General features: G+C 39.8%; 1 protein-coding gene across 1 annotated transcript in view; it reads left to right on the top strand.

Annotated features, from left to right (window-relative positions):
* Positions 1 to 20,899, top strand: part of LOC124595113 (cyclin-dependent kinase 5 activator 2) — a 328,835-nt gene extending 307,936 nt beyond the window's left edge. Inside the window, exons 2-3 of the mRNA XM_047133711.1 lie at positions 10,425 to 10,739; positions 18,599 to 20,899. Of these exons, the coding sequence (XP_046989667.1) occupies positions 10,425 to 10,739; positions 18,599 to 18,877 (594 nt within the window). The 3' untranslated portion in view covers positions 18,878 to 20,899. The remainder of the gene's footprint in view (positions 1 to 10,424; positions 10,740 to 18,598) is intronic.
* The last annotated feature ends 222 nt before the right edge of the window (positions 20,900 to 21,121 follow it).

The following is a 21,121-nucleotide window of genomic DNA, read 5'->3' on the forward strand; positions in this document are numbered from 1 at the left end:
CGAACGCTTACTGAGTTTATTAACGTGTTCGCCGTTAGCTGAATGCGTTGCGTAATACATTTGTAATCGTGTAGTTGTTAGTTTCAATCTCGCTAGTAGCAAAATTTTTTACTTTTATTTGAATTCCGTAGTTATTAACAAATGTAACTGTTTAGTAAAAATAAGATCATTTTGCTTTTAACTAATGGTTGTATGAAAACAAAACTTAATAAAGATATGCAAAATATCTTTTTGGTAAACGAAACAAGTTATGAAGAGCAGAAATACTGTGCACTCTATAAGAACAAAAATTGTTTAATTTTCTGTTTCATGTTTCGCATTTTTGTGCCAAATTTTAATTTACCTTGGATACCAGATTTTTTATACGAAAAGTAATTAAAAATAAATTTGTCGTTTTTATTACAAAAATATGAGTCAATATTTATTAATTAACACTTGCGTGTGTTAATAAATATGGAATTTAAATAAAAGCAAAAAAAACTGATGTTAGCAAGATTTGGACCAATTACTTCATAATTACAAATCTATTACGCTACGTATACACCATGTGTGGTACTTACCAGCGCTACGAAATATCCTAATCTTGAAATGCTCTTTTTAGAGTTCTTTTGAGAATTGCGTCTTACTGCTTTAGGAAATTTATGTCCCGGTACTGAGCTTCTAAAAGTGTGAAGAAAATTTAAATGCGTCACTCTGAAAGCTCACCTTGACGGACAAATCAGAAGCACAGTTAATATTACTTGGTTTATCAAAAGCAGTCACTTTGTTTCTCTCCTGTTTATGTTGTTCCTGCGAATGCCATCGTTGCCTTCACCTAGTTTTGGTACAGAAAATCATCAACTGGTCCCATGTTTTCATTATTAATTTATACCCTTTCATTTTCATAATTTGATAATAAATTACTCTAGCTTTATTATAATAAATTGTAGACGAACTTTCAAACTTGCTCCTTTAATTTCTTCCATTCATTGTTGAAGGTACCGGTGCAGTAGGATGTTGTCAGTAAACAAAAGGTCGGTCAGTAAGTTCCATTAACGATCATTTCTCTTTCATTTACCGAGTTACAGCATGTGGGAACTTCTTGTAGGATTGCAGAGAACTGTTATGGTGACACAGAATCTCCTGCCTTGGCACCTCTGTCAATCCTGATTTTATCACTATCCTGATGAAGCTAAAGGAAGCAGTAGGTATTGACGTATCCTTGCATATATTTCGACATACTGATGCGGGTGGAAGCAATGCATTGTTTCTCGAGGGTTGTCATCGCAGTGCAGATTTTATTGCAACTGACTCAACAGCTTTCTGAACAGTCTGTCAATCCTAGATATGCGGTATGTGCACTCGCTGTTTCGTTCTATACTTTCGTTCACTGCTTGCGAACAGTCTGTTGGGTTTTTCCACTTTTAAAGTTGGCATATTCCTTTGCCGCATTGAAACCTAACTTCTGTTTCTATTCGGCGAGTGATAATTTTACTATATACCTTATATATTTACTGATAGAATACTAATATAGTGTTTTGTCTCTTGCCTGTCTCTTTTATTGTGAAATAGAGTAATTACATCACTGGACGTATTTCTCCACTGCCATTCCGTACATAATTTTATATGGTCTCCTTGTATTACTTCACCTCGGTTTTTAACGATTTGTATTGAATCGCCCTCATCTTCAGACACCTTTACTTTCTTCATACCTCCATCGACGCTACTTCCATAATGTTATTGCTTGCATTATCAATTCCCTGAGTCATATTTTGAACTATACCAACAACTAAAGAGATCTTGGGATGATTCTACAATTTTCTCTGTTGTTAGATACTGTGCCATCTAACATTCCAACAGATAAAATGTAGTGTCCAATAAACAATTATTTTTATTTTGTTTTATTCAAACTTCTATTGTTTCCAATTTATTCTGGTTCCAAACTTTTATTAAAGATTCATTATATCCTCTCAATAAGACATTGCCAGATAATTTTATGTAACTAAATGTATCCTGGTATGTTTCCGTTATTATTTCCCTTAAACTCTCCGTCTCTTCAGTGGCTGCTTCCTCCCATTTGAGATTTTCCTGCCTTTGCTCCTTCATACCCGCAATAACTTTAAACTTTTATATATGCACCTTTGTTAAAAGAAACCTGTTCCTTTAGCCGCTTAACTGTAGATCGTAATCTAAACTGATGTATTAACATCCATACTAACAATAAATCTGTAAAACTGTCGTGTCCGTTTGTTTGAACATGCTATTCTCATCAATGTGGGTTTTGCAGACAATTTAGGCATGGCATGGGCCATAGTATAGGCCTCATTTCATAAAAATTAAATCAAGGAAAAAATATATCGTAATATAAAGTTTTTTTCATACTAATACTATAAATATGAAAGTAACTCTATTACTTTTTCTCGAATAACTCGCTGAACCGATATGGATGAAATTTGGCACGGAGATAACTTGAATCCCGAGGAAGAACATGGTCTCGTTTAGAAAGTGTGTATTACAAGATACTTACCGATTTGAAGAATATTATGCAAATTAGGGAAAAGCATATACTCTTTGAAAAAGCTATTTGCTCTTTGGCTTTCGAGCTTCATCATATTTGTGAAAATACCTTTATTGCTTGATATGTGCCAAGTGATACGATTCAACGTAATAAATACAGAGCTGATATCTTCTTCAGTGTGTTAACTTCATACTTACGCACTATTTATACACGTTGCATAATGTACAGCTATTTCAACAACACGATGCATGGATGCGCAGTCCCGCCCATGTCCACTCTACGCACTGCTCGGTAGTGACGCTGCGGATGATGATGCATCGTGCGTTGGGACAACTTGGGAGGGAGGGGGGGGGGGGGGGGGGGGGTGAACAGGCACACACGTGAGGCCATCTGATGTTATTGCACACACAGTGGATTACTTGCTGACTATCACTGTTCATAACAAAATAACCAGTATGTGCGCACAGCTGTGGGTATCAGCTAGTGTTTAATTAAGATCCTAACTGCAACAGTTACGAACACCTACCTTCCAAAAGCAGTTGCTGACAGGCGTGAAAATTACCGCACTATCAATTTAATAATTCATTATTGCAATATACTAACACGATTCTTTACAGAAGAATGGAAAAACTGGTAGAAGCTGATCTCGGGGAAGATGTTTGGATTCCAGAGAAACGTAGGAACACGCGAGGCAATGCTGGCCCTACGACTTATCTCAGAAGATAGGTTAAGGAAAGCCAAATCTTCATTTATAGCATTTGTAGACTTAGATAAAGCTTTTGGCAATGTTGACTGGAATACTCCCTTTGAAATTCTGAAGGTAGCAGGGGTAAAACACAGAGTGCGAAAGGCTATTTACAACTTGTACAGAGAGTCAAGAGGCAAGAGCGGGAGGCAGCAGTTGAGAAGGTAGTGAGACAGGGTTATTCAACAGATACATTGAAAAAGAAGTCGGTTCTAGGCGCTTCAGTCCAGAAACGCGCGACTACTACGGTCGCAGGTTCGAATCCTGGGTCGGGCATGGATATGCGTGATGTCCTTAGGTTAGTTAGGTTTAAGTAGTTCTAAGTTGTAGGGGACTGATGACCTCAGATGTTAAGTCCCATAGTGCTCAGAGCCATTTGAACCATTTTTGAAAAAGAAGTAAAGAAAACCAAAGAAAAATTTGAAATAGGAATTAAAGGTAAAGGAGAAGAAATCAAAACTTTAAGATTTGCCTATGACATTGCAATTCCGTCAGAGACAGCAAAGGACTTGGAAGAACTGTTTAACGGAATGGACAGTGTCTTGGAAGGAGGATATAGGATGAACATTAAAAAAAGCAAAACAGAGATAATGGAACATAGTCGAATTCGGTCATGTGATGCTAAGGGAATCAGATTAGGAAACGAGGCACTTAAAGTAGTAGATTATTTTTGCTATTTGGGCAGCAAAATAACTGATGATGGTCGAAGCAGAGAGGATGTAAAATGTAGACGGGCAATGGCAAGAAAAGAATTTCTGAAGAAGAGAAGTTTGTTAACATCGAATATAGATTTAAGTACTAGGAAGGCTTTTCTGAAGGTATTTGTCTGGGGTGTAGGCATGTACAAAAGTGAAGCATGGACGGTAAACAGTTTACATAAAAAGGTTTCGAAATGTGGTGCTAGAGAAGAATGCTGAAGATTAGAAAGATTAGATGGGTCGACCATGTAACTAATTAGGAAGTACTGAATGGAACTGGGGAGACAAGAAATGTGTGACACATCTTGACCGAAAGAAGGGATGGGTTGATAGGACACATTTTGAGTTATCAAGAGACCACAAATTTAGTAGTGCAGGGAAATGAGGGAGGTAACAAATGTAAAGGGAGACCAAGAGATGAATACATAAGCAGATTCAGAAAGACATATGTTGCAGTACTTATTCGGAGACAAAGAGGATAGCACAGTATAGAATAGCATGGAGAGCTGCATCAAACCAGTCTTTGGACTGAAGACCACAATACATCGTGAAGTTCGGTTTAAACTCCAAGCAACACAAATGACCTGGTGCCCAAGTACAGAATTTCTTTACAGGGTGTACCATAATTAGTAGTGGAAACTGACACGTGTGAAAGCATACGATAATATAAGCAGAAATGTCTCATGAAGCACAGAACTGTGAGTAGTTGAAGAAATGGCCTACTTCTTTTCGTAAATATCAAGTATTTGATTGGATGCGTTATCTGAAACTCCAGACTGGGTGATGATTGAAAACACTATCGTATACCTGACTAAATAAGGTGTGAAGATTTCAGGCGACAATTGTTTTCAGGAATACATGTATCTGAAGAGCGTTTTGGAAACTAAGCGTGACTCGGAAGAATGGACGTATAAACACTCCGTGATTGAAAGGTAGATTTACTTTCTGCAGGAAACTTAAAATCCTGAAAGCAAACTCCAGCTACTAAACTTATGCGGGTGACACAACGTCACTGTGAAAAGAGTAATTTCGCTGATGTTGGCCCAGTGGACTGATGAAAGAAATCGACAGCTGCCAGGGACTGTGGAATCAATGTTACAGTGCCGGTTTAACTTTAGGCTGACTTGCATGGAGTTTTTTAAATACGTAAAAAGATGAAATCTTCCAGAACATAGTGTATTAACTACTTCTGCTCCAGCAATTTCCATGTAATTGTGTTCTAAATAAAAAGTAATTTTATTAAATAAATTGTTTTCATCATATCTACACATCCCTTCCAGAGTTCCCGACGAGGTCCCAGCTAGGTATAGCAACCCTACTCGCATCATACTGACACCTATACGTATTTCATCATAAGAATAAACCAGATGTAAACAAATACAAACGCGGTGATTGGTCAGCAGCCGTAGCACACGTAGCTGTTGTTGTTAAGCTGCTGGAAGTAGGTCCTACTGATGTATTAGATATCTTATAACTAAATTACCATAAAAGAAATTTTAAAACTTTTTAATGTATTAACAGCCATCAATGTTTTCCTTAAGCACGCTTTAGCAATGTAGTTTTCCATTTCAAAAGCTGTATACAGTCGCAGTCTCTGTAGTGTTGTGCTGCGAATGTCGAGCTTTTAATACGCAGTGTACAAATGGCTGATGTTGCTGCCTGCTCCATAGTAAAATACGCGCGTGAACGCGGTTAAGGAATGGCGACAAACAGGTTCTTCTTAATGTTTTCCACAAGTTTACAGGAATAATGGGTTTTGAAGTTTTCCGAGGGACTGTATTTAATAAAAAAAGTAGTATTTTAAAAATCTGATGTGTTGCCGACTCAGTAGCATAGTAAGAGGGTTGGAACTTAAACAGTGGCAACTATTTATTCACAACCGGTGCAAAAGAGTTACATATTCGCACATGTTACTGTTCTTCAAAGTAGTCACCAGCGTTGTGTAGAACCCATTGCCAGCAATGTGGAAGGCGTAGTATACCGTTAGCAGAGCCTGTTCTGCTGATGGTGCGAGTGGAGCGGTCTAATGTTATGGTGATTCTCGTGTACGACTGTGATGGTGTTACCCTAACGCATTACGTTCCTCCACGGCAGGCCGTCAGTGCACAGTATTTCTGTTCGTTTTTGGAACATCACCTCCGACCAGCTTTGCGAAAGAAGCGGTGACACTTTCTGAGCAACCCACCCATCATTTTGCACGACAATGCGTAGGCGCATACAGCGCAAGCTGTGGCTGCTCTGTTCGGTCGATGGGACTGGGAAGTACTGTACCATCCACCATACTACCCGGACTTAAGTCCTTGTGACTTTGATTTGATTCCGAAGATGAAGGAACCACTTCGTGGCATTCGCTTCAGAACTGTTACAGAGATTCGACAGGCAGTAGACCGCTCCATTAGCACCATCAACAGAACAGGCTCTGCTACGGGCAACGGGGTCTACACAACGCTGGTGACTGCTTTGAAGGACAGTAACAGGTGAAAACATGTAACTCTTTTGAATCGGTCGTGAGTAAAAAGTTGCCGCTATTTATTGTAAGTTCCAACCCTCGTATAATGGTAAATTGGTACAGTCCATGGATCAGCGGTTCAAATCTCGCTTTGGTTTTCCTTTTCTTCGTTCATTTGGAATATCTACATCTTTTAAATGTGAAATTCATCAAATTTTCGTCAATTAGAACACACCTAATCGTAATTTTTATGAAAATTACACATCTTCTTGTTTCTAATTACATAATGCACGCATAATTTCAAGTTTCAGTGCAAATATAAATTCTTATTATCGATGTTTTGTAAAATATTGTTAATAAAGGTTGTTCAAATTAAGAACGTATAAATTAAATTTTTAGGACGAAAATGAAAAATCACATATTCTTTATTTGGACTACGTCCATTGTTTTAGACCACATGAGGCAGAGTGATACGGGTCGTAGAAACATGAAAAACAATAGTTTTCGCAGCATCTAGCACACAATACGAATGCTGAATTTTTATAGTTTCCACTGAACCACTGTAATATGAGCCCACCAGAACTGGTACGGAGCCAAGTTAAGGAATTTGTCGCGAGAAATGCCAAGTCACTTTTGCTGCCATATGTACTGGACCTAATGCACGAAGCTTCATCACATTCGCTGCTGAAGGCTGGCGGGATAGAGAACGGTAGGCGACAACAAAAGAAGAGGATTCTGCTGTTGATCGACTCGTTATCAACATCACAGATGGCAATTTCAGAACTGAAATGTACTTCTTGGATTCGAATATGGAAGAAGTTCAGAGATTACCAGACGACTGACTGTAATAACTTCAGTGGCTTACGTATTTAATTATATGATACAATCCCTGAAATACGCTCTTGCTTCACACGTAGCTCGCTCAGACCCTGTATTTAAGTAATTACAACACTGTGGTAGCTAAAAAGGAGAGCATGTTATCCTTTCCATCCGGTCCCCTAAGAAGCGTGCGGTGATGCAATAGTTTTGCCGAATATTGTTTCGTTCTCTTTAAAAATTAAATGACATTCTAAGCTATATTGTTTCTCTGCTCCCTTCTTTTTACTTCTCAACTGCAATTGTTCACATCACTGTAGGATAGTTGAACTAGCTGACTGGACTGCGTTGTCCAAGTTAAATGCGCCGGTAAGGCTGTTGTCCCTCATTATGGTTCAGTCGATGGTCACGTAAGGCACAACATAAAGGGTATCCTTATTATCGTACTTGGCTGTACTGCTTGGTGCTTCACGTGAAACGAAATGCAGTGAGATTCCAACCAACGCGGAAGAAAACGTGGTGTAATGTGTACATCAGATTTATTCTAATGATGAACACAGTATAGCTAACGTTGGCTGCAACCGAAAACAGAAGACTACCGGCTAAAGCCTTCCCATTTCTACCGACTTAAAACGATTCATGACAGTGACTGATCGCACCTTGCAGTTAACCCTTGCCGACCGCGGTGGCCAAGCGGTTCTAGGCGCTTCAGTCCGGAACCGCGCGACTGCTACGGTCGCAGGTTCGAATCCTGCCTCGGGCATGGATGTGTGTGATGTCCTTAGGTTAGTTAGTTTAATTAGTTCTAAGTTCTAGAGGACTGATGACCTCAGATGTTAAGTCCCATAGTGCTCAGAGCCATTTTTGAGTTAACCCTTTCGCAGGCCGTGCGTGATAAGCAGTACTTCCCACTAAATGTCTTATCACTTCTGTACACCCCTGGCATCTAATGGCAGTCTGCTGCACCAGCTGTAGTTTCTGTTTGTTGTGACAAATAGGTTTCGGGACTTAGGGAAGTATATATATCCCTACAAACAACGGCGTTTTAATGGTTATTGGGAAGTGTGGTTACGACGAAAGTAGTTTCTGGAGGGGGCTTGGGAGCTATACTTACGACAAAATTAACCTGTCATTTCTGGTACTTGGAGAGCATTCTTACCATTACCACCGACTTAGTGGTATCTCAAAGCTTTTGGGAATGTGTTTTACAACCTCTGTCTATGCCTAACGACATCTTGTGATATTACACTGCTCCAGGTGTAAGAAAACTGCTACCATAATCTCTTTCTATTTGTCGTGGGATGACTACTGTTGTCAGAACACATTGCTTGGCTTCTGCAATATACATTGTTGTGACATGTATCAGCTCATACCTTTATTTCATGATGAAGTTTCAAGGATTGTTTTCACATTGTGGTAAATAAACTTTAATGTTGGTAAGAATAACTTTTTAAAGAAAGTACACTACTCGCCATGAAAATTGCTACACCAGGAAGAAATGCAGATGATAGACGGATACTCATTGGACAAATATATTGTACTAGAACTGACATGTGTTACATTTTCACGCAATTTTGGTGCATAAATCCTGAGAAATGAGTACCAAGAACAACCACCTCTGGCCCTAATAACGGCCTTGATACGCCTGGGCATTGAGTCTAACACAGCTTGGATGGAGTGTACAGGTACAGCTGCCCATGCAGCTTCAACACGAGTAGTTCATCAAGAGTAGTGACTGGCGTATTGTGACGAGGCAGTTCCTCGGCCACCACTGACCAGACGTTTTCAATTGGTGATAGATCTGGAGAATGTGCTGACCAGGGCAGCAGTCGAACATTTTCTGTATCCAGAAAGGCCCGTACAGGGCCTGCAACATGCGGTCGTGCATTATCCTGCTGAAATGTAGGGTTTCGCAGGGATCGAATGAAGGGTAAAGCCACGGGTCGTAACACATCTGAGATGTAGCGTCCACTGTTCAAAGTGCCGTCAATGCGAACAAGAGGTGACCGAGACGTGTAACCAATGGCACCCCATACCATCACGCCGGGTGATACGCCACTAGGGCAATGACGAATACACTCTTCCAAAGTGCGTTCACCGCGATGTCACCAAACACGGATGCGACCATCATGATGCTGTAAAGAGAACCTGGATTCATCAGAAAAAACGACGTTTTGCCATTCGTGCACCCAGGTTCGTCGTGATGCACCGTCAAGGGTAACCTAGCCATGGTCTCCGAGCTGATAGTCCATGCTGCTGCAAACGTCTTCGAACTGTTCGTGCAGACGGTTGTTGTCTTGCAAACGTCCCCATCCGTTGACTCAGGGATCGAGACGTGGCTGCGCGATCCGTTACAGCCATGCGGATAAGATGCCTGTCATCTCGACTGCTAGTGATATGTGGCCGTTGGGATCCAGCACGACGTTCCGTATTACCCTCCTGAACCCACCAATTCCGTATTCTGCTAACAGTCATTGTATTTCGACCAACGCGAGCAGCAATGTCGCGATGCGATAAACCGCAATCGCGATAGGCTACAATCCGACCTTTATCAATGCCGGAAACGTGATGGTACGCATTTCTCCTCCATACACGAGGCATCACAACAGCGTTTCACCAGGCAACGCCGGTCAACTGCTGTTTGTGTATGAGAAATCGGCTGGAAACTTTCCTCATGTCAGCACGTTGTACGTGTCGGCACCGGCGCCAACCTTGTGTGAATGCTCTGAAAAGCTAACCATTTGCATGTCACAGCATCTTCTTCCTGATGATTAAATTTCGCGTCTGTAGCACGTCATCTTCGTGGTGTAGCAATTTTAATGGTCGGTAGTGTAAAAGAATATTTAAAATAAAAACAGAAAACACTGTTCATCAATTTTTTTACGTGTAATGGCAACACATAAGAGCTCACAAAAGGAAAGCGGGAAATCTGTTTACAATCTGTTTACAACCATAGTTTTAATACCTCAAAAAGTTGCCGTGGTGATGTATGTAGCACCATAGTTATTGGTCCTAGATCACGAAAATAAAATTATCAATAAATAAATAGTCAGTTGATCACATTTGTAATAGGATAGCAAAAAAATTATCTTCGCTGAGTTGCTACAAAAATTGCGCGCATGGAAGGGTTAACACGCTGCACAGTAGTAAACCACTGCTCCCGACAGCACTGAAGCACGCACGGTGTTTTAACGTTCCCTTCCGCCTGTGTGCCCACAGGACGTGGCGTTCATCAACCCGGCCAACGTGGTGTTCGTGTACATGCTGGTGCGTGACCTGGTGACGGAGGAGAACCTGTCGTGCGAGCACGAACTGCAGGCGGTCGTGCTCACGTGCCTCTACCTCTCCTACTCTTACATGGGCAACGAGATCAGCTACCCGCTCAAGCCGTTCCTCGTCGAGGACGACAAGGAGCGCTTCTGGGACCGCTGTCTGCTCATCGTCAACCGGCTCAGCCGCAACATGCTGCGCATCAACGCCGAGCCCGGCTTCTTCACCGAGATCTTCACCGAGCTCAAGGCGTGCGGCGCACAGGTCAGCCCCTCTGCGTTGCACCTTAACACTGCAAAACGCGCCGATGAGGAACTACTCCTCTGTCACTCCAATTCTGATTGGTAACTTCTCGAGGGAAAATCCAGAATTACTGGCTCGGTTTACTTCCTGCACCACTGTGGAGACGGGCGATATAGGTTTTAGTGTGAGCGGTGATGAAAAATAACTGAAATCGCTTCAACTGAACTACACTCGAGGCCCGATGGAATCCCTATCAGATTCTGCGCCAGATTTGCGGATGAGTAGTCCTTCTTTTTACTATAAACAGCTGTAGACTCTCTGAACAAATAATTGGAACAAAACAGAAGTCACATCTGTCTACAAAAAGGGTACCAGACACAGAACTACCGTCCAATATCCCTGTTGTAAACAATTCTGGGCTCAAACGAAATGAGAAATCTTGAACAAAATGACCTCATCCATGCCCACCAGCACGAATTTCGGAAACATTGTCCATGTGGAAACCAACTCACATTTGATTCACATGACACCCTGAAAGCCATGGATCAAGGCAATCAAGTGCACACATCAAAAAAAGTTTTGTATCACCCCGTTTCCCAGAGCTCTGGAAACTGTACAGACAATTGGAACAGGGACAAACATAAACATCATTTCCAACCTTTTTACTGCTCATGAAAACCACACATTGCATGTTGTACCACCATACAGCGAGACCTTAAGAGTTGATGGTCCAGACTGGTGCACACACCAGTACCCCTAATACACAGTAGCACGTTCTCTTCCATTGATGCATGCCTGTATTCATCGTGGCATACTATCCACGTGTTCATCAAGGCACTGTTGGTCCAAATTGCCCCACTCCTCAATGGCGATTCGACGTAGATCCCTCAGAGTTGTTGGTGGGTCACGTCGTCCATAACCAGCCCTTTTCAATCTATCCCAGGCATGTTACATAGGGTTCATGTCTGGAGAACATGCTAGCCACTCTGGTCAACTGATGTCGTTATCAAGATGTGCACGATGGGGGGCGCGAACTGTTGTCCATGAAGAAGAATGCCTCGTCAACATGCTGCCAACATGTTTGCACTATCGGTTGGAGGATGGCATTCACGTACCGTACAGCCGTTATGGCACTTTCCATGACCACCAGCGTCATACGTCGTCCCCATATATGCCACCCCAAAACATCAGGAAACCTTCACCTTGCTGCACTTGCTTAACAGTGTGTCTAAGGCGTTCGGCCTGACTGGGTTGCCTTCGAACACGTTTCCGACGATTGTCTGTTTGAAGGAATATGTGACACTCATTGATGAAGAAAACGTCACGCCAATACTGAGCAGTCCATTCTGCATGTTCTTGGGCCCATCTTTACCGTGCAGCATGGTGTCTTGGTTGCAAATATGGTCCTGAGTCGTAACACTATGTCCTGTGACTGTCAGGATTCCAGGACATCACACACATCCATGCCCAAGGCAGGATTTTAACCTGTGACCGTAGCAGCAGCACAGTTCCGCACTGAAGCGCCTAGAATCGCTCGGCCACTGCGGTCGGCCTCATCCACTGCAGTAGTAGCCCTCGGGTAGCCTGAGCGAGGCATGTCATTGACAGTTCCTGTCTCTCTGTACCTCCTCCATGTTCAAACAACATCACTTTCGTTGACTCTGTGACGCATGTACACTTCCCTTGTTGAGAGCCCTTCCTGGCACAAAGTAAAAATGTGGACATGGTGGAACCGTGGTATTAACCATCTAGGGATGGTTGAAGTACAGACAACATGAGCCATGTACCTCCTTCCTGGTGGAATGACTGGAACTAATCGGCTGTCGTAACCCCTCCCTCTAATGGGCACTGCTCATGCGTGGTTGTTTACATCTTTGGGTGTGTTTAGTGAAATATCTGAACAATCAAAGAGACTGTGTCTGTGATACAATATACACAGTCAACGTCTGTCTTCAGGAGTTCTGGTAACTGGCGTGATGCAAAACTTTTTTTGATGTGTGTGGATACAGTATTTCTCGATTTCTGAGAAGCAACTGATTAACTACATGAAACGAGTTCACATTTTTCAGTATGAACAACCATCATATGTACAAGCGAATGATGACTATGAAAATTTGTGCCACATCGGTACTCAAACCCAGATTTCCCGCTTTACATTAGCAGACACCTTAACTGCTTTGGCTATCCGTGCACAACTCATGGCCATACCCAAACTTCCATAAGTCACCGTTCCTGGTAGCAAACTGTATTCATGCACACATTATGTAATTTCCATACAGGGGAGGACATTTTAATTGAAAGTTACTGCCTGGTATCAGCACATAGATTCAATATTGCAGCACCTCTGTTGTTAAGAAGTATGATGCAGTGTTCCTTCAGACATGCATGCATGCCCAAAGGAACATTGCATTGTTATTCTTAACAACAGAGGCGCTGCATTATGTATTTGAGTAAGCACTACACCCATGCTTGTTATCAGAAGTATGATAATATGGGACACCAAGCAAAATTTGTGATTAACCTCAGGATTAATTGGTAAGCAAGATGCAACATGTTTTGATGGAGATTAATTGACAGATGTAAAGGTAATTTCAGATGTACAGATGATGTAGTTGACTACAATGAAGAACTGACTGAAAAAAACTGCACAGATTCTCAGTCGGATTTTTTCAGGGTTTCAAAGTGGTGTAAACATTTGTAACTTTCTTTAAATGTTCAAAAATGTAAAACTGTGCACTTCACAAAATGAGTAAATGTTGTATCCTACAACTACAAAATCCATGAATCATAAATGGATTGGTCAGCTCATACAAATAGCTGGTTGTAGCAGTTTGTAGGGATATGAAATGGAACAATCACATAGGCTCAGTCATAGGTAAGGCAGGGAACACACTTTGGTTCATTGGTAGAATGCTAGGGAAGTGTAACCAGGCTGCAAAGGAGATTGCTTACATAAGTGGAAGCAACTCATCGTAGAATATTGCATGTTGAAGCAGTAACAAATAGGACTAATAGAGGTTAATGAATGTGTACAAAGATGGGCAGCACAAATGGTCACAAATTTGTCTATCCCACATGCCAAAGAGATGCTAAAGGAACTGAATTGGCAGGTGCATGAAGAGAGATGCAAACTGTCCTGAGACAGCCTACTTACCAGGTTTTAAGAACCCACTTGAACTGTTGGAGCTAGTAATATATCACAACCCATAAATATTGTACTGTGAGGATTGCAAGAACAGTGTTAGATTAATTACAGCACATACAGAGGCATTTAAACAATCATTCTTCCTAGACTCACTGCTTGAACAGAATAAATGGTGCAATGGTGAGTGCCCTCTGTCATGCACATCATAGTGGTTTGAAGAGTATGGATGTAGATGTATATGAGGGACTGGGCTATAGATCCCTGCTGTATAGCCCTAATTCTGCTTGGTAAACTAATGTGTTATTGCATTAATGACATTCCTTTTCCATGTATGGAGTTGTACCTTTATAAACGAAAGCAGACAGTCACACTGACAGTGTGCAACAGGCATGAAACTAAACTCTGCCTGGGGTCCACAAGAATCAATGTTGGTCTACTTTTGTTCCAAACTTTCACAAATGATCTTCCAATGACCTTTAAGGAATGTTTAAAAACTGGAATTTTAGCTGAAGACACAAGCACATTAATGAAGTGATTGCAGTCATTGTTACCAGATATTCCTCAGCTGATAACTGAACATGCCTAAAACTGGTTCACAACAAACAGTTTCATTCCAAATGTCACAAAGCCTCATATTATGCAAATCCAGACAAGCAACAATGGCTGCTAACACCAATTGTGAACATTAGTTCTCATACTCTACATGAAACACTGTGTGTAAATTTCTTTGGTAGGCAGCTGGATAACTTGTTAAAATGGAGTCAACACAAAGATAAATTAACTGAGAAGCACATATCTATACCTCATTGTAACATTGACTGAATTTTCCATCAGTTCTTGGTGGGACATGATAATGATATTAAAAAGAAAACATATTTTGCAGAAGATTAGGCAGTGTATTTCTTTTTAAAATATCTCATTCTGTTGACCTGCTGTCTTGTTCTGCATATTTTCACTTCCTGTTGACTTATGGAAATATCTTCTGGGGAGTTACAATTAAATAAAACTTGTATGCAGAAGAAGTGATTGCTAAGGGTATTGGTAGAAGCAGATAAGTGGTCATCTAGCAGTGCCTTCTTGAAGCACCTTGGAATTCTTGCACTCAGTAGATGTAGTCCTTAATAGTTTGTGTCTCTGACAGTTAAAATCAGTTTCAGCTAAACTGTGACTTGCTGTAGCAATTCACAAATGACAATAATAATTTACAGAAACAGTCTGGGGATATTTACAAGAAAACATAGAAAAATCCTATGGGCTGTGGTTATGCTATGGCTTCACAACATCCTTCCTTCCAGGAGAGCTTGTCCTGGTTCACAGGAGAAATTCCATGAAGCATGTAGTGTAGGAGAGGAGTAAAGTTGTGAGGAAGAGTTGTAAATCATACTCGGGTAGCTCAGTCAGTACAGAACTTCTTCCCAAAAGGCAAAGGTCCTGAGTTCAGGTTTTGATCTGGCACACCTTTTTAACATGCCATGAAGTTCCAAAAATAATTTTCCTGTAGACTTTGCTTCTTTGTCAAGAGAGGTTGTAGTGGACAAGCAGTGATGCAATGGTATTCAAACGCTCCCTTAAAGCATGAACCAAGAAACTGGATACCTCAACCAATTTAAAATCATATTAAGGACATGTCTTATTGGCCACTCTTTTTAACAATTAGCTGATTATCTAAATCTCTAAATCTAAAGGTTGACAATACACGTTATCTGCACTGAAAATAGTTTGCGTGTGTGCGGAGAGAGGAGGTGAGGATAACTGCTTACAAATAACCCATTCGTGTTTTGCAGTTAATGAGAAAGACTTTGTGCACACTTGTTACTAGTAAATATGAAACACATCTCTGGCTTTCTTCAAACTGATGCTGAAATGATACATATGTCTGTTTGCCCAGTTCAGTACAGTTTGTTACAAACTTTGCACTTACAAAAATGTTGTAAGCTGAGTGCTTCACAGTTTTTATGCATTTGAACAAGGACATCCTGTTGGATACTATGATCTACATGTCAAAAGCATTCATTTTTCACACCAGTACTCATACTATGCACAGTTCCACTCACTAATCCGATATGGGATCATTTTCTGGGGATACTCAACTCACAGTGTAAAGGTTTTTAGAATGTAAAAAAGAGCTTTAAAAATAATTTGTGGCCTTAAAAAGATGGAGTCCTGTAAATCCCATTTTACTGAGCTTGGTGTTCTAAATGTTCTAAGTTTATTCATTTTTGAAACTATCTTGTTCACTATGGGCTACCTCCTGAAAACAGGCAAACTGCTACAGAACAAAAGTGTACACAACTATAGTACCAGAAGGGAATCAAATATACATCAAAAATATCACAGAACAACCACCTATCAGAGGAGCATAATTAACATTGGTGTAATACTACACAAGAAGATGCCAGAGGAAATAAAAAATACTACTCATCCAATATTTAAAGCTAAACTAAAGGCATTTCTAATAAAGCACTGTTTCTATTCTGTCAGAGAATTTCTGAATAAGTAACAAAATTAATTGTATTAGGTACCTAATTTTAATTGCTAATACTATGTAGTATTGTAACTTATCTTTGACCTGTCCAGTATCAATTGTACAATTTGTGCTATATGATAAAACTGAACCAATAAAAAATCAAATCAAATCAAAAAGGCATATAGCCCACCATTAGTCACAGATACCATGCATGTCTCCCTCAAGAAATCTGTCTGTCACATATAAAATCTTTTCCAAATCATGTTTAACCATCATGAAGATTTTATTCTTTATGGACATGTTTTTGGATGTAGACGCGCACAGTATATGCCACATATGATGGTGTTATATGCCCAAATATTGATCTGGCAAAGAAATGCTATCAAAATGCAGCTCATGGCGGCTGTACTATGACCATTATCAAATTTCCATCAAGTGCATTGCTTTAGTTAGTCCCTGTCTCAATAGCTATCAATCTTTATATTAGGATACTTTTTTATTTAGCAACTACTGACTTCCCAGAGACATATTGTACTATATTTCTGTGCCTATTGATAAATACCCACCCAGTATAACAAGCTGTAATCTGCCTTTCAAAAAGTTTTGAATCCGATCATAGAACTCATTAGATATCCAGTTCAGTTTTTCAACCTCGGCAGCCATTTGTATGGTTATTTAATAGCTGAAAGCACTTCAAAAATATAAAATGCTAGTCCCATCTTGTTGCTTCTATTCATACTAAATAATTAACATTTCCTCTCTTTCTACATTTAACTATCACATTGATAAGTGCTGACAACAGCACAGTCACGAGCCAGGCAGAGAAAGTCCATTCACTGTTGCAACAGGTGCACTGTTTTTCCAACAGAGGAGCTGTATCCATTTCTATTGTTTATTGCGTTTATCTCATGTCAGAGCATCAGAAGCAATGTCAAATTATTCAGTAACAATGTGATTCATAGTATAGTGCTCTGTCACTTTACTTGCCTCTTCCATAAATTAAACTTAGCAGTTCATGATTTCAGGTGCGTGTTGTTGACAAATAGTAAGAGTTATGGTCTATACACTTTGAAAGCAAATTAACAACCCCCACAATGGTTCATACAGCATGAATTTCATTCATGTGTCTTCATTCTTTCGCAATATTTATTGCAACTTAATGTTGGATGTAATCACGTTTCTGATAGTATCATGAGGAGCTACCTACCACATTCCAACAACTCCCAACACATATTAAGTTCTGGAACAAAATGGTTTGGTAAATTCCCTTACTCCCAACTTGTTATAACTCTGAGCAACACTTAAAACAATATACAATAATATTTTGAGATAACATTAATTAGTTACATAACAAGTATCTAGCCACAAAGACCCTCACCCTACAATGGGTCATAACTCAAATAGCCTGCACTAGAGAATGAGAATAAAAATTAAAATGTTTAAAAAAAGTTCATACAAAGGTATTTCAGGGAACCAGTTTTCATAGTCTTTCCTGTAGTTGAACAATATTCATGCTTTCTTCCAGTAAATGGGAACAGCTCAGTCTTTAAGAGACCTACAGTAGATTAAATATTAAGTGAGCATCATTTTCAGATTATGTACAGGATCTTTCAGGTATTCCAGTGAGATCACCAGTAATTTCTGCTATTCTTTGCCACTACAAGTAACAATATCAACACCATTCACCTTTGCAGAGCTGTGGAAATTTAATGGTGGCATCAGTTCTTGTATTTACCTTGATATGTAAAATATGAAGACAGAAACCAATATTTTTGTTTCTTTCTTTGCTTTGTGTCAAGTCATCTAGATTATAAACTTTCAGTGCTTTATGAAATGTGGAACACTTTTTTTGATTTTCTGAAAAATATTATGCAGTTGATCATAAACCAGCTTTTGCACAACATTTAAAATTGTTATCGTGTCCTGTCAAGTATCAACACAAAATTTAATTAACGTTTAAGGACTTTATTGTATGAAAAAATGTTCTTTGGTTTTAAGAGTATTGTGATAAAACGTTTTACATAGTTCTTGAAAGCTAACCTACTGATAGCTACATGTGTTCTGTTTGACATTTGTCTGTCTATGGTACTTACTGTCCTTGCTCTGCAACCTATGGCAGCAAGCAGTGTGTCTAATAAATGTCCCAATATTATTGTATACTCACTTTTACAAAATAACAAAATTATTATTACTAATGCAAAAATTAGTATTTGTATACTTGGCAGCTATGAAAATTCTACATAGTTATTTGTGGTGTTGTATGTGCAGGTCCAACAACAGCAACAACAGCAGCAACAACTGCAAGAACCTACACCACCACCACCACCCCCTCCACCACCTCCACCACCCCCTGCCCTCAGTGCATCGGTAGTGCAACTGCAAAAGCAGCAGCAGCAACAGCAACAACAACAGCAGCAGCAGCAACAGCAACAACAACAACAACAAAAGCAGCACCACCACCACCAGCAGCAGCAGCAGTCAAAGCAATGCCAACAACAGCAGCATCCAGAGGGTGGGGGCCCAGTGGCACTGCCTGCGACTGCTTGACCTCCCACTGGTGGCCAGGGTCCTCAGCAGAGTGTTGTGTTGGTACGCCTGGCGCGCAGCCACTACGTCACTACACTGTGACCTGCGGCAGCCCCCGCTCTCCTCCCGCGCGGGGGCACGGCCCTCTAGCGGCACACGGAGGAGCTCCCTCCAAAACAGCCAACCAGCGGAAAACAGGCCTTTTGTCAACAATTGCCGCTGATCCGTCGATATACTGAAATTTATCTCAAGTATACAAATGCGTGTGCCACTCTTTAACATCAGAAACTGGGGAAAGTTGCTTTCTTTGCAGGTCACAACTTTCGAAGTTGGACATTCTCATACACTGAACAGAATAGTTCCCCTCTGTCACTTACACATCTCAATCTGTGTATTGCATCATAAGAGCTCTCTTCAGTGCATACACACTGTGCTTGTGATGGCCTTAAATTTTCATTTTTCATAAACATTTCTGATAATATGTGTGAAGTTAATAGCCAAACTTCCAAGTTTCCTTCAATCCAACATTATTTGCTATCTAATGTTTTGAACAAATTGTGCCTGTCTTCATTAGGCTTTTTCCTCTGTAAAAGTCAGATTACAATTGTATAATTGTTCCCTCAAAGTGATAGTAATATCAATCTCGTTTCAGTGGATATTCTGATCCAGATATTCATACAGTGTGTAAACTTTTTGTTTTCTAAATATTCTTCCACAAAACAATTATCTGCAGAGATTACAACTTTCCTCACATGTGGAGATTGTGGTTTTAAGTTCATTGATCTGTGATGTTCCTGATGGGTTTGGAAGGAAATTAACAAAAACATTCAATGTTTATAAGGCACAGAAGAAGTTGGTCTTTCTAATATATTCTGTCCCTGCCAAGTGTTATTAAAAATCTGACATAGTATTCAGTTGGTATTTCCTTTTTGAGAAGCTTTTGCTGGATCTGAGGTGATTGTATTATGTGGAGGATTAATATGTAAAAAAAGTCTGAAAAGATATGGGGATAAATAGAACTTTATTTTGAACCACCTATAAGTGAGCAACATTTCCATTCACAGTACAAAAGTCCCTCATGTGATTCAGCATAATACTAGAGATTTCTATACCAGTTATTGTTTACTGCTTTGTTTCCTATGGTTCCAGAATATTGTTGCCGAAATACTCAGGTATATTCACGTTCACATTATGTGTATTTCTCATCTTCTTCAGGTACTTTGTTCTGGAAGTAGTGTCACAGATGAATGAGGTCATTATGCCTGCCACTGAACATTACACCAGCCAGTCAACTTCACCGCTAAAAAAAAGTGATGTGTTGATTCCTATTATGTCATGTGTACAGCACTCAAAATATTAAAACTGAAGCTGTACAGCTACATGAATCATTCCATGTGTTCCATATGATGGCATGAAGGTTGTAAAATTATTCATCCTTTTAAATGTAAAACATTGATAGGACAGCAGTAAAGAAGCATTGTTTGAAACATTTATATATGTTGCATTACACAGGAAAAAGAAAATGAAATTTTATATGACAAATATGTTTCTAGGGAAATAACATGGCCAACCAGTAGGACACACTAAAACTTTTTAAAGGCATGGATATCATCCACGTGCGTTGTGTAACAATTCTGATCAGGTTAAACAACATCTACAGACATTAGATCACATTAATATCACTGTTATTTTCTATATTTGATGAGAACTCCTTCCAATCACAAGATATTTCTCTCTACAAAGACTTCAGACTTGTAGCTAATGAATAGGAAATTCATTACAATAGTGCAGGGTGAACTGAGTGATTGTTGTTTAAAAGAATTACTACAAACACTCAGTCATAAATGTAGGATATAACAGGGACTATGCTAATTCGAAGTATTCAATTTACATAATGTAGTGTAACTACATTGTGCCCACATATCCCTTAAGGGTTAATGCAGGAACCCTTCTGGAATGGACTTAAGTGGGCTTGTTGTTGAATATTTAACTAAAGTAAAGTAGAGGTAAATTAAGTTAGTCGTATATAAGTAATATATTTAAAGCCTGTAAAAATTATTTGCTTGTTTGCCCTTCAAGTTTAAGTGCTTTAGAATAATGTATGTAAATTAGATTTTAAGTCTATTAACAGAAAGATTATATACAAGTAGTTCTTCCAATACAGTCTACTTCAGTTTTATGATTTAGACCTATGTGTCTCTCACGTCTAATACTGCTGTGAGGAGCATTCTAATGATATAGTAATTCATTCATTTGATCCATAAT

Source organism: Schistocerca americana, chromosome 2, assembly GCF_021461395.2.
Source record: "Schistocerca americana isolate TAMUIC-IGC-003095 chromosome 2, iqSchAmer2.1, whole genome shotgun sequence".
In the NCBI taxonomy this organism is placed as follows: Eukaryota; Metazoa; Arthropoda; class Insecta; order Orthoptera; family Acrididae; genus Schistocerca; species Schistocerca americana.